General features: G+C 47.0%; 2 protein-coding genes across 3 annotated transcripts in view; both read left to right on the top strand.

The window, feature by feature from the left end:
* Window positions 1-4,930, top strand: part of LOC115100084 (cytochrome P450 4B1-like) — a 43,189-nt gene extending 38,259 nt beyond the window's left edge. For both annotated transcript variants that reach the window (XM_029618280.1, XM_029618278.1), the window contains 2 exons: window positions 2,407-2,489; window positions 3,354-4,930. In XM_029618280.1, the coding sequence (XP_029474140.1) occupies window positions 2,407-2,489; window positions 3,354-3,522 (252 nt within the window). In that variant the 3' untranslated portion in view covers window positions 3,523-4,930. The remainder of the gene's footprint in view (window positions 1-2,406; window positions 2,490-3,353) is intronic.
* Window positions 4,931-16,301: 11,371 nt separating this feature from the next.
* The window catches only part of LOC115100083 (cytochrome P450 4B1-like), a 37,006-nt gene continuing 31,779 nt past the window's right edge, over window positions 16,302-21,528 (top strand). The window contains exon 1 of the mRNA XM_029618276.1: window positions 16,302-16,570. Within this exon, the coding sequence (XP_029474136.1) occupies window positions 16,364-16,570 (207 nt within the window). The 5' untranslated portion in view covers window positions 16,302-16,363. The remainder of the gene's footprint in view (window positions 16,571-21,528) is intronic.

The following is a 21,528-nucleotide window of genomic DNA, read 5'->3' as shown; positions in this document are numbered from 1 at the left end:
CACCGATGTAATGAAGTCTCAAATAGTATATTAAGACTCGTGGGATTGAAAGCAGCCAAAATATCCAGTAGAACGAGTATAACTAGCTGAGCCTTGTTTATCTAACGCACATACAGACCGATACAATAAAGTCGTGCGGGGAAATCAGCGCCCGCTTCCCTCATGCGCGCCCAGTCACTTCTCCTGAGCACGCGATGCAATATTTAAATGAGGGAACGTGCTAAAAGGAGGCACTAGGGACAATTGCGCACCCCTAGCGTCTCCTTGACAGCCCAGGAAAGATGTCTGTCAGAGGGTTAGGAAAAAGGACGCTCAATTAACAAGCGTCCATTTTCCTAATGGCTCGTTAATTGTGCGTCTTTTTTCCTAACCTGACCACCTGCACTTCTTTTTAAAAAATATTTTTAACCTTTTGGTTCCTCTGATTTAATAACGCCATGATATTATGTCAGAGGATGTACAGAAGAGCAGTATTTTCTGCTTTTCTGTACACTTTTTAGGACCACTCAGAAATTAACGCCTGCTCTGGGCTGGCCTTAATTTCTGAACATATAAATGTGCAGATCGGGCGCAAATTTTTTTTGTGTGTATTTGTGGCAAATATCTAATAGCCTCATCAACGTGCATTTACATGTGATGAGTGTTATTAGTTTCGGGGAGGTTGGACGCATGTTTTGGATGCGCTAAACCCCTTAAGATATAAGAGGTTGTGGACATGCATCCAAAATGCGCATCCAACCGCGTGTTGAGCAATGCACTCAGCTGAGCGCACTTTACTGTATCGGCCTGATTTTGAAAAGCATAGAATGAGACCAGTAACGTCATATAACTATTGTCTCTGGCAGAATATGCATTGATGGGGATTGGGAATATTATTATCATCCAGTAGTTGAATTAGAGCTCACCTCTCAATAAGGCTTCCTAGAAAAGGGAGGCTCGAGACGAGTCAGTAACTGGGCGGATCAGAAGGCTCCCATGACATTTTATGCCTGGTTTAAAGATTCAAGAACTTCCCCCTCTGAAAGAGAAGAGTTTGGAATAATTGCCAGAAAATCAGCAAAACATGTGCTCCAGACCACGCAGAATCTAAAATGGAAAGGGAATCCGAAGACAAGGTAAAGATCTAAATGATGACAGCATGTCCATAACCTTGGAGGTAGTAATCCATATAAAATTTACAGCAAAGTGGCAGAGAGATGACAGCAGGTACAGAATCTGAAATTACCTCCATCAAATCTGAAAAGGAGGAATGTAGAAGGGCTGTTTTATCAATTACAAAAAACTGTGCAAGGCTCTCTCCATCAAATTCACAAGCTGCCTTAACTAGCACAGATTTATTCAGCAACTCACTTGTAACCCTGAATAACTCATAGGGGATGGTTCAGTGAATTTGGAAGTCTTAAAGTAAAAGAGGACTTTATAGCAGCATCAAAAGCTAGTCAGCAATAATATCTCAATGCAATCTCGTATTGCTCATTAATCCCGGGCTTTCAATGTTTAAGCCAATAGAGACAAGACAAACGTTTCTGTTTGGTAGTAAAATATCATGCAAGTATCATGTGATGCATGACAGAGATTTCTTGGATTTCATGGTTTTAAGTGGAGCAATAAACTTGAGTCTGAGATGGGCATCAATAAAAGTAGTGGTGTTCACAGAATATGGATTATTTTGTGACTGTGACCAATGGAATCTGAATTTAGAAAGATCAATATATGAGCCCTAAATCGCTAGTTACGTAACACTATCTGGAAGGGAGGGAATCTAAGGATATCCGTTATTAGTTTAGACTGAATCATAAGATTCAGCAGAGAGCTTCTGGAGACAGTCACTTAACACCCGGACGTCTGGGACAAATACCAGATCCAGAGTGGATGGGAAATTGATCATTTGTGACAAGCAAGCAAAGACAAGACCATTAAACATACTGCCCCAAACCACCCAAGACCACCTTGGCATGCACGTTAAAGTCATCCAAATTTAAGACTCTCAACTTTCATGTGTAGAGAGACAAGTACAAGGTCAACGCCATCTTGACCAGGAGGATGATCCATTGTGCATAAAGCCCTTACAACCTTTATCAAAATAAAAAGGGAGTCAGAACATGCTAAGGCATTTTTATAAATAAGAATAACCTTTTCATCCCACTTCCCAACTCATGATTGATTAGGATGAATCCAATAGTGAGTAAAAGCGGAAATAATCGCAGCAGCAAATGTAGTGGCAACATTTTCTACCATGGGATTTCCACATGGTGTTTATAAATACAGCATTATTTATTGACGCCCGAGCAAATTCTAACTGAAACAGACCCTCTGGAGCTGAGAGCAGCCCTGCCAGTATAATTACTGGATGGAGAAATGTTTCCCCAAGAGTTTCATAGCAGGTTTGGGTTTTTTTCGTTGCAGGTGTTTGACCCACTGAGGTTTTCGTCGACGAACTCATCCGGTCGTCACTCCCACGCTTTTGTGCCTTTTGCTGCCGGCGCAAGGTACGGTGCACCCCCTGCCCCTCCCCTGCTGGAGAAAACTCCCCCCTCGTGTTATCCTCTGTGGAAGTAGAGCCCCCGCCATCCCTTCCCCTGCTGGATCTGTTCTGCGGTGCTCTACGTCCCGAGCTTTCATTCAGTGGGTGGGGGGATGAGGGGCTGAGGGCGAGGGGGGGGGGGTGCTTATGTGCCAGTTTACCATCCCAGCACCTATTCCTGCCCCAGTACTCCAGCGGCTGGAAGTGCAATGTTTCAGCAAACTTTGGATTTCCCAGCTGCACATCCAATCCATTTTAAATGCTCCCTGTGGTCCCTAAGACCAGGTGCACGTTTGGTAAGTCACAGGATGAAATATTTACGGCCCTAATTTTCAAAGGGAGATAGGATACAGACCTTCAGATATCTGAAAGGTATTAATGATGCACAAACTTCAAACCTTTTCTGTTGGAAAGGAAACAGTAGAATCGGGGTTCACGAAATGAAACTCCAGGGAGGACGACTCAGAACCAATGTCAGGAAATATTTTTTTCACAGAAAGGTTAGTGGATGCCTGGAATACCCTCCCAGAAGAGGTGGTAAGGACGAAATCGGTAAGGCAAGGGATAGATACTGTGTTAAATACTAGTTGGAAATGAAAAAAAAGGGAGTTTGGAGGGTAATCTGTCCAAAAGGCATGGGGGTAACCTGCACGGAGCGGCAGTTACTACTATGAGCAGCTTGCTGGACAGACTGGATGGACCATTTGGTCCTTATCTGCTGTCTTTACTACTTTACTATGCTTTTATTTCTGATGAAAGAGCATTTGGGAGGAATTGGCTGAAGGGATTGCTGTGTTTGCTTTTAACCCTTTCTCGTCTCGCGTTTCAGGAACTGCATCGGGCAGAACTTCGCCATGAACGAGATGAAAGTGGCCGTCGCTCTGACCCTGCGGCGCTTCCAGCTCTCCCCCGACGAGGCCCGGCCCCCCATCATAATACCTCAGGTTGTCCTACGGTCCAAGAACGGCTTCCACCTGTACCTGAAGAAAATTAACTAAGCTGGTGTCCGGGAGCCAGGGGCAGCTCCCGTTGACTCTCAGTGGGGGCTTCCGGACTCTTTTCCCCGACTTCACACTCTTCCCCGCCATCTTTGGATGCTTGCAACCAGTGCTTCTCCAGAACAGCTCTCTGTTTTCTTCTGGCACTGCGCAGCTCTTGGTGAGTTTGAGCCAAACAGTGCCCAAGCTCCCACGCTATTTTCACGAGACAGTGAGAACAGCGCCGGAGTCCGGGTAGTGCATGGCTCAGATTCGCTGGGGTGGAGAATGCTGCAGAAAACCCAGAGCTGATGGAGATGGGAGGCCAGTGGTGGAGAGCCCTCCGGAAGGAGGTTGGTGTTCCCGGTGAATTTCTTGCGCTCTTTACCGTGCTTGCCCCCTCTGGACTTAAGCCCCACCCACCCGATGACATTAGGGATTCCCTAGGTAAAAGACTCGTGGTGACACTGAAGGTGCCACATGTCGGAGTGGCACGTGGCCCCTGTTGCATGTACCTAGGAGCCTGGCCAAGGACCAACTCCTTTGTGCTCTCTTTCATTTGCACCTTGCGTGTGGGCCCTTCTTTGTCTTGATACCTCTTATTTTTTAGCTGCTGATGAGTCTCGTAAGCTCTAGTAATTAGCTGTCTGTAAAATATATCTGGTAAATTTGGGGGCCAGTACAGGTAGACAGAATTATGAGTAAAACCAGCAGTCTTCCTGTTTGTCTTGGCAAAGGAAGATATGGTTACTCGCATCCATGTTTTGCAAATTCTGCTGTCTCTAGACCATCTTTTTCTCTTTCCTCACCTCTAAACTGTGCCTTGGTGAATGCTCGGTCTATTGTGAATAGATTTTCCCTTAATCTCGATGTAATTAAAACTTTGGACCTTCACATATTCATTTTCTTACTGAGTCCTGGTTAAAACCAGCTGATATTCCATGTTAACAGCAAGCATGTCCTCCAAATTATATTTATTTTCACTTATCTAGATCAAATAGAAAAGGGGGGTGGAGTAGTGGTTATTTGTAAAAGCTCCCTGAACATTAAAGAGCTTTCTTCATCCTCTGAATCCTCATCTGAATGTTTTTTCTGCAGTTAAACAAAAACATCATATTTAACCGTTTGTCAGTTTATCATCCTCCTCCTGCTTCTTGATCTGCCTGGGATTCTGTTAAAAGCACATATGTACTTGTATTGGGAGATTTTAATATTCATGCGGTTGATTTGTCTAAGCCTATTGAATCTAGATCCTCCTCTTCCATGTCAGGTGTAACCGTAACTCAGTGGGCTCCTAGCTCCAATCATCCTGGATTTAGTTTTTCCCTTAGAAAATGTCTCTTTATTTTATCATAGCATGGAACCACTTCCATTTTCTTAGACAGGTCATCTTGTGGTTATCCTTTCTATATATATATATATATATATATATATATATATATAACACCTCTTGTTCATTACCTTCTAAAGTTAAGGTTCCAGTTAGAAGGACCCAACACCTTACCCTTTCTGAATTGGCTGAAAATATTATTTTTCCAGCTGCTTGTTTTGAATCTCCCATTGGATGATCAAGTTTCTTCTTAGAAAAAGGGACTAAAAGTAGCCTATGATCAGGGAGTCCTCTTAGATGTAATTAAGTTAAGCCTTGACAAAAGAAGAAATGTGCTTGTCATCTTGTTGGATATAAGCTAGGCTCTCAACAACATTGATCATAGTAACATAGTGAATGACAATTTTTGTTGAGTTAGATCTGACATTTTTTTTTTTACTAACTTTTGACATCTGAATCAAAAAATGACCCCAGTTTTTCTCTATCACGTCAACTTTTTAAGGTACAGGATACCCTCCCTTTGTCCCAAAAATCATACAAAATGTACATACAAAGGAAATAAAAGAAAAAATTACCTGACTATACTGTTTATTTAGAGTTATTTTATTCATACAAAGGCTATATATTGTTACTGTAAGTCAAATTGTGCACAAGTAGTAAAGTTCTGCTACCAAACATACATATTAAGGTAAAAATTTATGCTCATAGCTTTTCCAGCAGTGTTCAATCTGTGGACAATCTCGCTTGATGCTCCAACAATAGTCAGCCATCATATGAACATCCCATCTATCCTGATACCGTGCCTCCATGACCTTCAAATCTTGGTGGAATCGTTCACCTTGCTCATCACTGACTGCACCAAGGTTTTTCAGGAAGGCAGCAAGATGGCTATGCAGAAAATGCACCTTGATGCTCATGTTGCAATGAAGCATTTTGAAGCTCTCCACCTCTCTACCTGGGTAACATCAAGCTAGGTTGAGAGAACATTGCACAAATCTCATCTTTGGGTGAATTTCCTCACTCCTAAGGTCATCAAATCTTCACAAGAGTGCATTGTTCCGTTCATACGTCGCACTCTGAATGTCAAAGTGGCCCCTAACCCCTACACTAATACCTAAACCTCACCTCGAGTAACTAGGTGGGCCTCCTATAGAGGTATAAATACCTATCTAGTATGAGGTCCTTATAGAATATTCATTCTCTCTCTCTCTCTCTCTCTCTCTCTTTCTCTCTCTCTCTCTCCCTCCCTCCCTCAAGGTGGTAGGCTATGCTCTACCTTGCATGTGACATTTACTGCATTTTGATAAATCCAGGCCTAAGATAGGCTGTAGAGAAAAAACTTGACCTGATAGAAGAAAACTAACTGCAGTTTTGAAATCAGCATGCCTATTTAAGTCTAAAACAGCTGAAAAATCGAACTCAACAGGAATTATGTTAAAAATTGTTCCCCAGTGATATCCATAAATAATTAGTCAAGGTTAATTCTGGTATAATGTTGTTTATTTTTAAAAAGTGTTTGTGTTGTTTTTATTGTATATTAAACTTATGTTGTAAACCACCCTGGTCAGCTTGTTGAATGTGCAGCATAGCAAAATTGTGAAGCAAACAAACAAACAAATAAATAGTCCATCCAGTCTGCCCAGCAAGTTTTTAAGGTTGTAGCAGCTGCTGCTCCATGTAGGCTGCCTCCAAGCAAATATGTAAACTTTAGGTGCAATAGAAAAGTTACCCCATTTCTCTAGTTCCATCCTCTAGCCAACAGGGATCCTCTATGCCCTTCTCTATGCCATCACTGTTCTTGTCTTCACCACCAAGTCTGAGAAGGAGTTCTATGTATCCACCATTCTTTCCATGATGAAATATTTCCTGACATTATTTCTGAGCCTTCTCCCTTGGAGTTTCATATCAGGACCCCTAGTTGTACAGCTTCCTATCCATTGGAAAAGATTTGATTTTTGTGCATCATGAATTCCTTTCTGGTATTTGAAAGTCTGTATCATATCTTCCCAGAGCCACCAGCCCAGAAAACTAGAGTGAGATTGAAAAGGTTACCAGACCCCTTACTCTGGAGGTGCTTAAATGACCATTGAAAAGATGACTCAGATACTCAGGTAGGGGATTTGCATGTCACAGGCCCCTTAACTACGGCAGGTAACTTGTAGTGAAACATCACTATAGTAAAATCCTAAGTTACAGAACTGTGACTGAAAAAGTCCTACATTGCAGAATTCTGACAAAGAAGGATTTGTGAGAGAAATGTAGTGAAAAACAGTCCTAGGAAGCAAACAGATTCTCACTCTATAAAGGGAGTCAGAAACCTTGCATACTGAGTTCCCAGACAAGAGGGGGAAAAGGGCCAGGTGTTATGTGGCTAGAATGTAGCCGCATATACTATACTTTTGACTTATTTTCTATTATTTTTGTTTTAATTTTATTATTGACTATTTTAAAGCATTTTTATTGTACATCACTTTGTCAAAATTAAGAAAGGGAATAAACTGAAGTAGGGCCAGAAGAAAGCAGGGCACTTGTTCTGGAGGCGGTGCCATCAGTAAAAGCCTCCGGCGAAGGTGAGGGGAGTTTTAACAAACTGGAGATGGTTTGTAGACGATGGGGCTGGAGAGGTAGGGTAGTGGAATCTTACTGGAGGGAGAAGTGTGTGGGGGTCAAAACCGGCTGGATGGGGCGGCGGGAAGGAATTCATTTGGGGACAATGTGTGTGGGGGAGAGAGTGTGTGTTGGGGAGAGTGTGGGCGAGACAACCTGGGAGAAGAGGGTAGGAGGGAGATGGGCTGCGGAGAGAAGGGAGTGGGGGGGGGAGGTGGTTTGAAGGGGAGAGCATGTGCGTGGGGGAGGGGGAGAGAGAGACATGCTTAGGGCACGAGAGATAGTGTGGGGGAGCCAACGTTCCTTTAGCTATGCAAGTCACATAAACGGAGAGGGTCTCCCTCCCAGGGGGTCAGGGGCACCATCCACTTTGTCCCGCGCTGGTCCTGGCTCTCACGTCAACCTTTCCTTGACAAAGTAGCCCCTGCTTGCAAAATAGTGAAGATAGCTGAACTTCTCGGGGGCCTTCCCACCAGCCGGTTACTCTCCCCCTGCTTGTGTGGTGTCTGTGAAATAAATGGATACACAGTAACTTTCCCTTTTGTTTTATTCCATGGTCAGCCGTGCATGTGCACGGCTTGGGGGAAACAATGTTTCCATCGGAGGGGAAAGTCTCCAGCTCTGTGGTACTCCAGGGAAACAGTAAAACGATAGCAGATGAAGGCTGCAAGCCCCCATCTAGCCTGCCCCTTCCAGATGCAGTCCTGCAGACCCCTTACCTCCTCCATCCTAGGGAGCCTCTCTGCTTCTCGCAGGCCTCCTTGAATTCTGTCACCGTTTTGGAGGGGCGGGCAGGGCGGAGTCCCCGGCTGCCCAAAATAATGTGGGGGGGTCAGGCTCAACCTCAGGTGGCTCAAGGTGGGAGGGGGGCCCCGGGTGTTGGATGAGAGATCTTGTCAGCCAGGATTGATGGGCACTGGAGGGGTTTGGTAATTTAAGAGCAAGCAGCAGGGCAGGCTGGGAGTCTGATTGGTCACGGGTGCTGAGGATCAAGGGAAAAGGGGAGGAATGTGTGTGGGTGGGGGAGGAATGTGTGTGGGTGGGGGAGGCAGGAGGCAACAGCGGATCGCTTACCTGTTGGTTTCCTGCGGTGAGCTGCATCCCTCCCACCTGCCCCTATTATTATGGTTGGGTTGTTATTGTTGTGGGATTGGTTGTCGCCGCGGGGTTGCCCGAGCCGGATTTAGGTTTCAGTGGTACGCCGAAGGGTCTGGTGACTTGATGGTGCCCTCGGGCGTGGAAATCCCAGCGCTGGAGCAATTGGGTGCATTTGTTCCACGGTCGCCCGGAAGCTGCCTGGGGGTGTTCATCTTGCTGGGGCCGTGCTGGATGATCACCGGGGGTCCTGTTATTGGTGTTGCTGCTGGCTTGCGCCGATTGTTCTAATAAAGCTGCCGCCAGGTTTCTGTGTGTTTACTGAGGGCGAGAATGTGTTGTAAAAGGGAGAGGCTGAAGCATGTTATGGCCTCCTCTGCCTCTGCTAGGAAGCTCCCAGCTCTCCTCAGGCAAACTTTGTTCCCTTAGACAAACACCAGGGTTTTGTTTGTTTTTTCTGGAAGAAAGGTTCAGTGCTTGTAGGAGGAAGCTGTAAGCCAGATGTGCAATAAGGGGCAGAGGGAAGCTGCTCCTGCCCTAAACACCTGCAGAATGCCCTCGGGTCAGGTGGGGGGGGGGGGGGGGAGTTTAGGATGGGGGCGAGATTTGGCAATGGCCATGTTGGGGGTGAAGCATTAAAAGCGAGTGGAGTGTTTCATGGGCGGGGGGGGGGGGGGGCACAATCTCAGGGCTATCTGCCCCTTTTCACATCCTTTGGGGCAGGGCCCGAGAGCATCGGCAGCCGTGTTAACCTCTTCGGGTACAGTTAGCTTTCCTGGGCTTTCACAGCTCGCAGGGTATCACGAGCCATGCTAACCATTTTGAATATTAATGAGATGCTTTGCATCCTGCATCGCTGCATGTGAGGCAGCTCATTAATTGGTGCAGGCCGTGCATGCAGAAATCTAGCGTGCAATTTCCCAGCAGTGCGCTGCGGTGCAATCTTCTCATGCAGTTAACGCTGGAAGAGGCAGTTACCACCCACTAACCTGTTCTTGTAGTGCAGCCTCTCCTAGGAGCTCCTGCGGACGTAGAGTCCAGCTGCCTTTGCCAGGGCAGGTGACGATTCAGGCATCAGAAACGCGGCAGCGCCAGCTGTGGCCCTGACTCCGGATTACCTAAAGCTCTGAGAGGTGCCACCTTTGAATAAGGGAAGACTGGCCCTCATTTATTTAGTGAGGGTCACGCAGGTGGTGAAGGGGACCAGGATAGAGACAGCACGAGTAGCTCGCTTCGTTTCCTCTCCCCTCCACGACTCTGGGAAAATAAAGCCTTGAAAACAGAGAGGCACCAATCCAAACTCTCAGCTCCCTTTCTGGGAAAGGGAGAGTCGGCTTTTCACTGCTGAATCCTCAGAAATCATGGGATCGTACCCAATCTGGCACCAACCTCTCGGTCTTCTCTCAAACAAAACAGGGAGCCCCAGTCCCCTCATGCGAAGGATCTCCTCCAGCAACCTCCCACAGCATTGCAGATCTCCCTTTCCTGCATGAGGCTCGAGGTTCCCCATTCAGCAGACGCCTCACTTCCCCATCTGGCAGGGGCGCTGGGATCCGGTGGCTCAGATTCCTCCTCTTGTTAAACAGGCAGGACATTAGGGGTCCATCCCTTACTCCTGGGGCCTCTCTCCCTCTCAATCTCCCATCCCGTTACTCACTCCTGGCCCCCCATCTCCATCCTTCCGGCGGGGTGCTGGACTCTCTGAGACTCCCTGGGGCTTTCCTCACCCTTCCTCTTCTCACACGAGCCTCGGGCACTCTTGACCATCTCCTCAGAGGGAAGAAATCCTTCCTTCCACGCCTCGGGCCTCTTCCCGTGAGGGGGGAAAAGCCCCTGCCATACTGGAGGGAATCCCCGGGCCCCCTGCCACCTGGCTACTCTAGGCTCCCTATATTCTGGATGTCCCTCTCACTCCCAGCTCCAGCTGAGGAAGGGCAAAACCCCCCACCCCCAAAATGAAGCAGTATTTATACATCCCTGGGACACATCTTCCACCAGTCACACCACACCCCTCATTTCAACATGAATGGTCCCCATCCAGTGGGCATCCAGCAACATTTTCTTCTGCTGCTCCTCTCTGCCTTTGTCCTTACGGCAGGAGGGAGGCTCTAAGGCGTTCAGGAAGTCGTTAAAAACGTATTTGTTTAGAGAGGCTTTTAATCATGACGTATGATTTGTTGTTTTAACTTGTTAATTTGTATTGCATTTGTATGCTTTTATGTTATTTGTTAAATGCTGTTGATATTTTATTGTGACCCCCTTAAACAGAGCCCTGTAATTGGCAGGATATAAACTGTTCAAATAGAAATAAAATCATAAAAACATTACATGTGCAAACATTTTAAACAGTTTAGATAAAACTTTGCACATTGAAAATCCTCCCAAGGGTCTCCCCAACCTACAAACTGAAAGGGACACAGACCTTTGTAGGAGGGGGTTCCCCTACCCAGCCTTCAGACGAGAAGACTGGGGGCTTGTGAAAAATGAGAATGTGTGTCCCTTGCACCAAGAAAACATTAAGCATGAGACATTGTATGGCCAGGAGAGGGGATGACTTCTAGCCATGGCAGAAAAAGGGCCAGGAGGGGGCGGGGCGAGTTTGGGGGCAGAGGGTACTCAGGGGGATTTCATTCTCAAAGCCCTGTGGGTACCTCTGACAGGTACCTGTGGGAGCGGCTTAGGAAAAGGAGGCAGACCCTGCCTGTTCCCTTAAGTGCAATTTTATTTACAGTAGGGGGGGAAAGCTGCACACCTCGCAGTTCGGACAATAAGCATTGTCCGGCTTCCTGCCTGCTCGACCCTTCTGGACCCTGACTCTGGAGCCTCTCTTCACCCAGAATTCCCTGTGGGACGGAACCTTAAGGAGGACCGGGCTCTCCCTTAAGGTGGATTTGCCGGCGTTTCCTGTCTCCTCCCTCACAGGACGGTGCAGTTTTATCTGCGACAGAGCAGGTGCAATGTGTGCTGCAAGGTTCAGGCCCTGTGCAACGTGACAGGAAAACCCTGTGCAAAATAGGGAAACCTCGTGCAAGGCTTAAAAACTGCCCCGAGACTGTAACTGAACCCATCCTTCCTCAGCCAGTTTCTCCTCCTCGGATTCGGTGTCTGCCATGCCTAAAGGTTGCCACTGGGCTCTGTTGAAATAAAGGACCACAACTGAGCTGTATTTGTGAGCAACCTTTTAAGATTCGATGAAGGAAATGGCTCTCGAAAGTTCACGCAAAGGAATGAAGTTGGACCAGTAACAACTTGTTGGTGAACCCTTCTTTCTGTGTTTTTCCTGCCTAGAATGGCAATTACTCTCTTCCACGTTCAGCTTTCCCCTCCCTCGCCCAGGACTTTCTCTGCCTCTGAACAAAGAGTCCTATTTACCAGGGCTCCACTCTGAGCAGGGCACTCGCTTCCAAACCCAAATCCGTGCCAGCTTTGAGCCCTCCTGTGTTCCTCACTCTGTTGCAGCCAGGGCACCTTCACTCCATGCTTGCAAAACGCATCCTGGCAGGAGCTCGCCAAGCACCGTTCCCTGTGCCTGCACAGTAGCCAGGGTTGACGTCTTGATGACTGGCACTACTGTTCCTAGCTTTCACACCTGTGCTAATTCAGCTCCTTTTTCTGTGTGTTACTGTCTGTTTCTGAGTGTTTCTGTTTGTTACTGTGTGTTACTGTCTGTTACTGTGTGCTACTGTGTGTTACTGTGTGTTTCTGTTTGTTACTGTGCGTTACTGTCTGTTACTGTGTGTTACTGTGTATTACTGTGCGTTACTGTGCGTTACTGTGTGTTTCTGCCTGTTACTGTGTGTTACTATTTGTTACTGTCTGTTACTGTGTGTTTCTGCCTGTTACTGTGTGTTACTGTCTGTTACTGTGTGCTACTGTGTGTTACTGTCTGTTTCTGTGTGTTTCTGTTTGTTACTGTGTGTTACTGTGTGTTACTGTGTGCTACTGTGTGTTACTGTGTGTTTCTGTTTGTTACTGTGCGTTACTGTCTGTTACTGTGTGTTACTGTGCGTTACTGTGCGTTACTATTTGTTACTGTCTGTTACTGTGTGTTTCTGCCTGTTACTGTGTGTTTCTGCCTGTTACTGTGTGTTACTGTCTGTTACTGTGTGTTACTGTGTGTTTCTGTCTGTTACTGTGTGTTACTATTTGTTACTGTCTGTTACTGTGTGTTACTGTCTGTTACTGTGTGTTACTGTGTGCTACTGTGTGTTACTGTGTGTTTCTGTTTGTTACTGTGCGTTACTGTCTGTTACTGTGCGTTACTGTGGTTACTGTCTGTTTCTGTCTGTTTCTGTGTGTTTCTGTCTGTTACTGTGTGTTTCTGCCTGTTACTGTGCGTTACTGTGTGCTACTGTGTGTTACTGTGTGTTTCTGTTTGTTACTGTGCGTTACTGTCTGTTACTGTGCGTTACTGTGGTTACTGTCTGTTTCTGTCTGTTTCTGTGTGTTTCTGTCTGTTACTGTGTGTTTCTGCCTGTTACTGTGTGTTTCTGTGTGTTTCTGTTTGTTACTGTGTGTTACTGTGTGTTACTGTGTGTTTCTGTGTGTTTCTGTTTGTTACTGTGCGTTACTGTCTGTTACTGTCTGTTACTATCTGTTACTGTGTGCTACTGTGTGTTACTGTGTGTTACTGTGTGTTTCTGTGTGTTTCTGTTTGTTACTGTGCGTTACTGTCTGTTACTGTCTGTTACTGTGCGTTACTGTCTGTTACTGTGTGTTTCTGCCTGTTACTGTCTGTTACTGTGTGCTACTGTGTATTACTGTGCGTTACTGTGCGTTACTGTTTGTTACTGTCTGTTTCTGTGTGTTTCTGTCTGTTACTGTGTGTTTCTGCGTGTTACTGTCTGTTTCTGTCTGTTACTGTGTGTTTCTGTCTGTTACTGTGTGTTTCTGCCTGTTACTGTGTGTTACTGTGTGTTTCTGTTTGTTACTGTGTGTTACTGTGTGTTACTGTCTGTTTCTGTCTGTTTCTGCCTGTTACTGTGTGTTACTGTGTGTTACTGCCTGTTACTGTGTGTTACTGTGTGTTACTGTGTGTTACTATCTGTTACCTTCTGTTACTGTGTGTCGGGTATTATGTGCGCACATTTTTCTGTCTAATTACTTAGGTGGTTTCTGCATATGTACTGAGGATGCTCCCCTTTTACAGATCCCAGGAAATGGACCTCTGTGTGGCTGAGATCGGCCCTTGGCTCTGAGGGTACCAGGGAGAACGCTTAATGAAAGGTTTGTAACGAATTAAACCCATCTTGAAATGTTATATAGAGGAAGCAGGGATGTGCAGCCCACAATTGTTCATTTCAATTTGTTATTTTTGTTTCTGGGAGAAGGGGAAGTTGTATTTTTGGTTCATGCAATGCTTTTTTTTTTTTTTGTTCAGTTCATTTACCAAACTGAAAAACGACATTAAACATGAACAAACCCTCAAAACAAAAATGAAAAATGAACTGATTAAAAACAAACAAAAAAAAAGAAGCCAGCGGCTCTCGGTCCCTCCAACCCCCATTCCTGGACCCAAATAACCGATCCGGCATGGCCGGGGGGAGTACGAGGGGCTGGGGAGCACCTGCCCCTCGTACTCTTTTCCTGGGCTCCTGGTGAGAAAGAGCGGGAGCGATGCCCCCTTGCTCCCATCCAGGTCCTGGTGCTTTAAAAATGTCACTGAAGTGAGGTCACTTCAGGGCCAGGGCTGGGACCTGCACAGGGGCGAGTGGACATTGCCCCTGCTCCCTTTCACTGAGGATCTAGTAAGGGGGTAAGTGGGGGCTCCCTGGTCCCAACACTAGGGGGGGGGGGAAGGACCCCAGCCGGGCCAGATTCCCTTTTGTGTCAGGGCTTGGACGGGCCCGGGGAGGCTGAGCCAGGAGAGCCGGAGGCCTGTGGGTTGGTTTTTTTGTTTTTTTTTTTCAAAATGCCAGGAATACAAAATACCCAAACATTTTGGGTATTTTCAGAGGAGGCTGTTTTTGCTTGGTTCCATTCAGAGCAAACTGAAAATGACCTCATCCGTTGCCTTTATTGGGGTAGATTTTAAAAGGTGCGCGCGCTACCCGGCACGCACACATGTACGCCCGATTTTATAACTTGCGCGCCTTCCCCAGTTCCCTACCCCCCCCATCCCACCTTCCCTTCCCCTACCTCCCCCTCCCCCCTACCTTTTTCTTTTTTTTTGTTTCTTGTGTTTAAACTTACTTCATCCCTGGGGGCTGCCGGCGCGCGACCCCCCCGCACAGCAAGAAACGGCCGCTGATGCCAGGAGCCTCTGCCCCCGCCCATGCCTCATCCCCCTTCCTGCCCCTTTAGTAAAAGCCCCCGGGAATTAGACGCGTCCCGGGGCTTTACGTGCGTCGCCGGGCCCTTTGAAAATAGGTCCGGCGCGCGTAACCCTTTGAAAATCCGGCCCATTGTATTTGTTTGAAACAAATGCACATCCCTTAGAGGAAGAGGAACGTGAGAAGCTGGAGAGGAAGGCGACAAACGTGATAGAAGGGGATGGGAGGGCTCCCCTATAATGAGAAGCTACGCAGGCCCGGGCTCTTCAGCCTGGAAAAGAGACGGCAGAGAGGGGAAGTGAGAGAAGTTTGTGTAATCATGAAGAGGGTGGGACAGGTAAAAGAAAGGACACTTAATTATCCTTTCAAAAAAATACTAAAACAGCCACAGATTTAAAGCGCATCATAGAAAGGACTTTTATACCCAGCGCACAGTCAAGCTGGGGAATCTGCTGCCAGAGGATGTGGTTGGGGTGACGAGCTCAGCCCGGGTTTAACAGAGGCTTGGACAGGTTCCTGGAGGAAGAGTCCATCACACGTTATTAACCCCGCAGAGCAAAGAGAGCTCCTGCTTTCAGAAATAGATCTGCTTTCTGGGATCTATGGGTACTTACGCCCTGGACTGGCCACCGTCAGCGACGGGATGCTGGGCTCGAGGGACCTTGGTCCTACCTAGAATGGCTTTCTTATGTGCTTATAAAAGTTGTGTGGCTGGCAAACCTAATAAAGGCACCGTTCAATACATGAAAGCAACAAAGGAGATTTTCAGATAACAATTCACTTCTTTGTTTCATGTATTGACGGTGCCTTTATTAATTTTGTTAGCCAAACATTCTCCTTTCTGCATTGTCTTACACGTGTGTGCACATTTGCTGTGCATATAAAAGTTATGTCAGGGTCAGTGGCAATGTAGGATTCTTGCTATTTATTTTAAGATTTTAGCCTCAATGTCAAGGACGGCACCCCCCCAACTTCTTTAATACAAAATGTCCTTCTCTCCCGGCCCCCTAGCTCCATCCCTTCCTCTCTGGGCAGTTGCGAACCTGATAGTTATATTTCCCAGAGAAACTCCCTAACAGCGTGCAGCCTGAGGTGCAGCCATTTCCCATCCAGGAATGAGGTGAATAAATAACATCAGATGCACTCTCCACGTCAGATACGTGAATTATGAATGCAAATGAAAGTCGGACGAATGCTTGAAGCCTCGATGACTGCTCACAAGTATCGAACTTGTGCTAAGTTGACCTTTTTTTCTTTTTTGCGTCTGACCTTGATTAAACCAGATGTACCCAGACAGGAAAACGCAATAAGGGATGAGCCCTGCCAGCACCCAAGCAGGCTCTTGGTGAGTGAGGCTTCTGCTGGGCTGGCACTGAGCTTTGCTGGCACAATGCCTTGCACAATTTGGCAGGGGTCCAGGCATTTCTGGGTGGTGCGGAGCCAGGGCCAGCCCCTTCAGCTCCCAGCTGCCAGGTTTGCACAGAAACAATAAATACCTGCAATGGATGTGTGATTAGCTCAGTGCCCTCTCCGAGCCTTGCACAAGCTTGCCAGAGCCATGGCCTCCTCCGTGCTGGAGAAAGTGCTCACCTCCTCCTGGTCCTCGCTGGACCTCTCTCAGATCTGCACTCTCGTTGCCTTCTTGTGCTTGATCTTCGGGTGCGTAAAAGCAGTTCAGCTCCTGCACAGGCGGAAGACGCTGCTCCGGTCGCTGGACAGCTTCCCCACCTTTCCTCGGCACTGGCTGTATGGGCACGTGAAAGAGGTAGGTGGCATGGGGGTGCCCTGACTGTGCTGGGATAAGTAATGAGGCATGTGGCAGCTCTTTGGGACAGGGAGGCTCAGGTGACTTACAGCCCTGCAGCTGCAGCACTTGCTATGCACCTCCTGCTCTCTCTGGATTAGAAAGCTGGGCAGGCGCCAGTGCCCGGGGCAGATACTCAGAATTACCTCACCCTCACCCTTTGACTTAGTGCTCGCTCCAGCACACTGCTCTCTCCTACAAAGTGTTCTCCTCTTTCTCCTCCTGCCTTTTCTCTTCCCTCACTGCTTGCCCAGCATCCCCCTTCCTCTTCCTCTGCATCCCCTTTTCTCTCCCCCACCCACTCCTTGCCCTGTATCTTCCTCTTTCATCCCCTCCACTCTCTCTCCCACCTATCCTCTGCCCAGGAGCACCCCACTCTCTACCACTTATCCTTTGCCTAGCAGCTTCCCTCCTCTCTTCTCCCTTTCACTGCCTAGCAGCAGACCCTTCTTCTCCACCTCCTCTCTCTCTCTCCCAACCACCTGCTCAGCAGCAAAAGACCCCTCTCTTCCCCACAATCCCCTGCCTAGCATTTCCTTCTCCCCCACCACTCTGCCTGGTAGCAGAGCAGCCCCCCCTCTCTCTGACTCCACCTCCTGCCCAGTGTCAGCCCCTCCTCTGACTCCTCTCTCTTCTCCCCGTTTCTCTTTCTGTCCTCCCTCCTATTCAAGCCGCAGTGCCGTATTGTGCAGTGGCAAGAGATGCAGAATCTTGCAATCAAATCTGTATGGGGCTGTGAGATGGCTGAGGGGGACATACAATAGAGGTTTATAAAATAATGAAATGAGTAGATGTTAATCAGTTGTTTACTCTTTCAAAAAGTACAAAGATCAGGGGACATACAATGGAGTTATTAAGTTGTACATTTAAATCTAATAAGAGAAAATATTTTTTTGCTCAATGCATAATTAAGCTCTGGCATTCGTTGCCAGAGGATGTGGTGAAAGCTATTAGTGTAGCTGTGTTTAAAAAAAAAGTCTGGACAAGTTCCTGTAGGAAATGTCCATAAACCGTTATTAAGATGGAGTTGCAGAAATCCACTGCTTATACTTGGGATAAGCAGCTTGGAATCTAACCCCTGGGATCCTGCCAGGTACTTGTGACTTGGATTGGCCACTGTTGGAAACAGGATACTGGGCTTGATGGACCCTTGGTCTGACCCAGTATGGTATGTTCTTATGTTCTTATGCATTTCATCAAGGGGAGGAATCCCCTCTTCTTCAGCTCTTTGGCCTTGGATCTCTTCTCTTGAAGGGAAAAGCCCCTGGAAGGCCCCACTCCATACTGAGCGGAGGTTCATTGCCTACAGGCTCCCTACATCCTGGAGGTCCTTCTCATCCTCCACTCCATACTGAGCGGAGGTTCATCACCTACAGGCTCCCTACATCCTGGAGGTCCTTCTCATCCTCCACTCCATAATGAGCGGAGGTTCATCACCTACAGGCTCCCTACATCCTGGAGGTCCTTCTCATCCTCCACTCCATACTGAGCGGAGGTTCATCACCTACAGGCTCCCTACATCCTGGAGGTCCTTCTCATCCTCCACTCCATAATGAGCGGAGGTTCGTCACCTACAGGCTCCCTACATCCTGGAGGTCCTTCTCATCCTCCACTCCATACTGAGCGGAGGTTCATCACCTACAGGCTCCCTACATCCTGGAGGTCCTTCTCATCCTCCACTCCATACTGAGCGGGGGTTCATCGCCTACAGGCTCCCTACATCCTGGAGGTCCTTCTCATCCTCCACTCCATAATGAGCGGAGGTTCGTCACCTACAGGCTCCCTAAATCCTGGAGAACCTTCTCATCCTCCACTCCATACTCAGAAAGGGCAATTCCTGCCAAATGCACCCAGAATTTATACCTTCCCAAGCCACTCCCCAACAAATTCTCCCCTTTCATCTCTCTTAAGCTGACACCCCAGCATGCCCCTTAACCATAGACAGATTACCATAACTGAATAAAACACAAAATATCAATTTCACACCAAATGCCATCTGGTAGCTATCTAATGTTACTACAGAGAGGGCCAGCACGACCTATTAGGCAAACTAGGTGGTCGCCTATGCCGCCGACCATTAGGAGGTGCCAATGGGCAGCTCTGTCAGGCCATGAGCAGAGCCTATCCCGCTCATGGCAAAGGGGAGTAGAGATTCAGCGGTGGGCAGCAAATGAGGTAGGATTGGGAGTCATGGCCGAGATTTGGGTGTGGCACGACCGGGGGAGGGGGTGCGGGCACAAGGCAGAAGGCAGAAGGCACCTAGGATGCCTAATACCCTTGCACTGCCATGATTACAGATCCAACAATCAACATGTTTTCCCAAACTCTTCACAAATAGGACAAACCCTGGAGCTCCCCCACCCAAAATATCTTGTACTATTAAGGAACAAGAGCACAATCGGTGACCCCACACATACACTTGTGTGCCCACTCCCCTACTCAATTAACTTTCAGACCCATAGGTTCTCCCTGAGATTTTGATAATTAAACTCAACAATCATGTCCCCACCCCTCCCATAATACTCCTGTAAAATTATATAACTGGACATTATACTTTGTCACAAGGGGAAAAACATAACAGAAATATTATGGGTTGTAGCAATCCCATGTGGGAGCCTAGGGTGGTGAACTCCTAGTTTATATAATCCTCTACCACCATCTTAAGCTGTGGATTTTTTAGTTGACCCTCTTAGGGTGTAGAACATCTCTTTGCTGCTTCATAAGAACATAAGAACATGCCGTACTGGGTCAGACCAAGGGTCCATCAAACCCAGCATCCTGTTTCCAACAGTGGCCAATCCAGGCCATAAGAACCTGGCAAGTACCCAAAAATTAAGTCTATTTCATGTTACCATTGCTATTAATAGCAGTGGCTATTTTCTAAGTCAACTTAATTAATAGCAGGTAATGGACTTCTCCTCCAAGAACTTATCCAATCCTTTTTTAAACACAGCTATACTAACTGCACTAACCACATCCTCTGGCAACAAATTCCAGAGTTTAATTGTGCGTTGAGTGAAGAAGAACTTTCTCCGATTAGTCTTAAATGTGCCACATGCTAACTTCATGGAGTGCCCCCTAGTCTATTATCCGAAAGTGTAAATAACAGATTCTCATCTACTCATTCAGGACCTCTCATGATTTTAAACACCTCTATCATATCCCCCTCAGCCGTCTCTTCTCCAAGCTGAACAGCCCTAACCTCTTTAGTCTCTCCTCATAGGGAAGCTGTTCCATTCCTTGTTGGATTTGCTTTGCTAGGGAAGGAGCCTGGAATCTCTGGGGTGAGACCTAGCTGAGGTGAATGTTTTTGACATGCCTGTTGGAAACCTTTATTTTTCTAGAGGTGGAAGTTTTTATCAGCCTTCCTGCCTCTTTTGGTTTCCCATTTTTCTTGAGAAGTTGTTTGTTTTACCTGAGTACATTAAGGGCCCAGAAGCTCAGCTTTCTGTAACATCTTGAAGAACTGGTGACTCTCACAGAGAGAGAACCATAGGCCCATCAGTGTCCTCTTGGAGGAATGGATTCACATTTATTCCCTGGGAGGAAAGAGGAGAGCAGTAGCACTGTTCAGATGTACCCATGACTACCTCAATGAGATCAGAGATGAGCCTAAAGGTATCACCCAGTTATGAATTACAGGGAGGAGGGGGTAAGAAAGGAGCAACTACAATAAAAGTATGAGAAATGGGATGGTTGACAAATCAGCACTGAGTAAAGATCCTATGGACCATCTACCGGGAAGAAGCTTAAAAGTACCTAAATGATTGGCATGGGGAAGACTAAAATCATTCATTGGAATTGGTTTTACCCTCATAATAAATTTACAGGAAGCGTAAGGTCACAAACGTATCTAGCTCACCTGTTTTATATCATTTTATTTTTACTTTTTGATTGTTCTTTGTTGTTTATTTCATGTTTTATTTTGTATATTTTAATGGTATATAAATTTACATATTATGATTGTATTGCCTGTTATCCGCACTGGTTGAATAGTTCAGAAGAAGTGGAGTACAAGATTTGTGAATAAATAAAGAAACACATTTATTGAAGATCACCAGTGTAAAGCCTGGATTATAAATACAAAGAGCTGTAAAGAACCTTTTCATTGGTTTTCCCCATTTATCAGAAAAGTTAAATTAGAAACCAATCTAGCTTCCAGCCTGCTTATTACTGCTGTATACAATGTGATTGTTGGTGCTGTTTGCCATTGACTCACATGGCCTAGAAGAGTCGTCTTCTCTCCCCCCCGGGGGATTCTGGACTCTCTGAATAACTGAATATCAGGAGGGGACTGTAACATCTGAGGTTGTGTTTGAGGTGAGACACCGGCCTGGGGATTACATCTGTCTGGGCGTGCAGCAGTCTAGTGGTTAGACCCAGGCAGTCGGGCTTGAAATCCTGCTCGTCCTGCTGACCTTGGGCCAAGTCACGTGACCTCTCGTCACCTCGGGTGCAAACGTAGGTGGTCGTTGACTTTGCAGGCTGCGGTGCTGGGTATCACAGCTCTGGAAACCGCATGGTAATTGTGGAAAAATACCGTGGCAAAATGAGCCAAACATCGCACAATGGCGGCCCACTTTGCCTGGAGCTGCCATTTTTTTTTTTTTAAAGGGCCACGTTGGCTCGAAATAGCTCCCTTGTTTGACATTGGAGAGAGCCCTGCTAGCTCGAGAGGCAGCTCACAGTAAAAGAAGTAACCCGGTGATGCCCCTCCCTCCTTTCAAAGGAAGGCTACTCCCCCAGTAGAAGCCAGCCACCCCCTGAGTTTGACCCTTGTCCACCCCTTTCGTGCTCTGGTGGGGCCCTGGTGATCTGGTGGGGCCAGGAGCAGCCCCCTAGGCTGGTCGCTCAGGTCAAAATGTCCACTGGCGATTTCCGTGGCCTGAAGCTTTGAGAAAACTGTCTGATGAAAAAGC

The sequence above is a fragment of the Rhinatrema bivittatum genome, chromosome 10, assembly GCF_901001135.1.
Source record: "Rhinatrema bivittatum chromosome 10, aRhiBiv1.1, whole genome shotgun sequence".
NCBI classification, from domain to species: Eukaryota; Metazoa; Chordata; class Amphibia; order Gymnophiona; family Rhinatrematidae; genus Rhinatrema; species Rhinatrema bivittatum.
The sequence above is the reverse complement of the archived record's forward strand: the minus strand, read 5'-3'. Positions and strand labels throughout refer to the sequence as shown.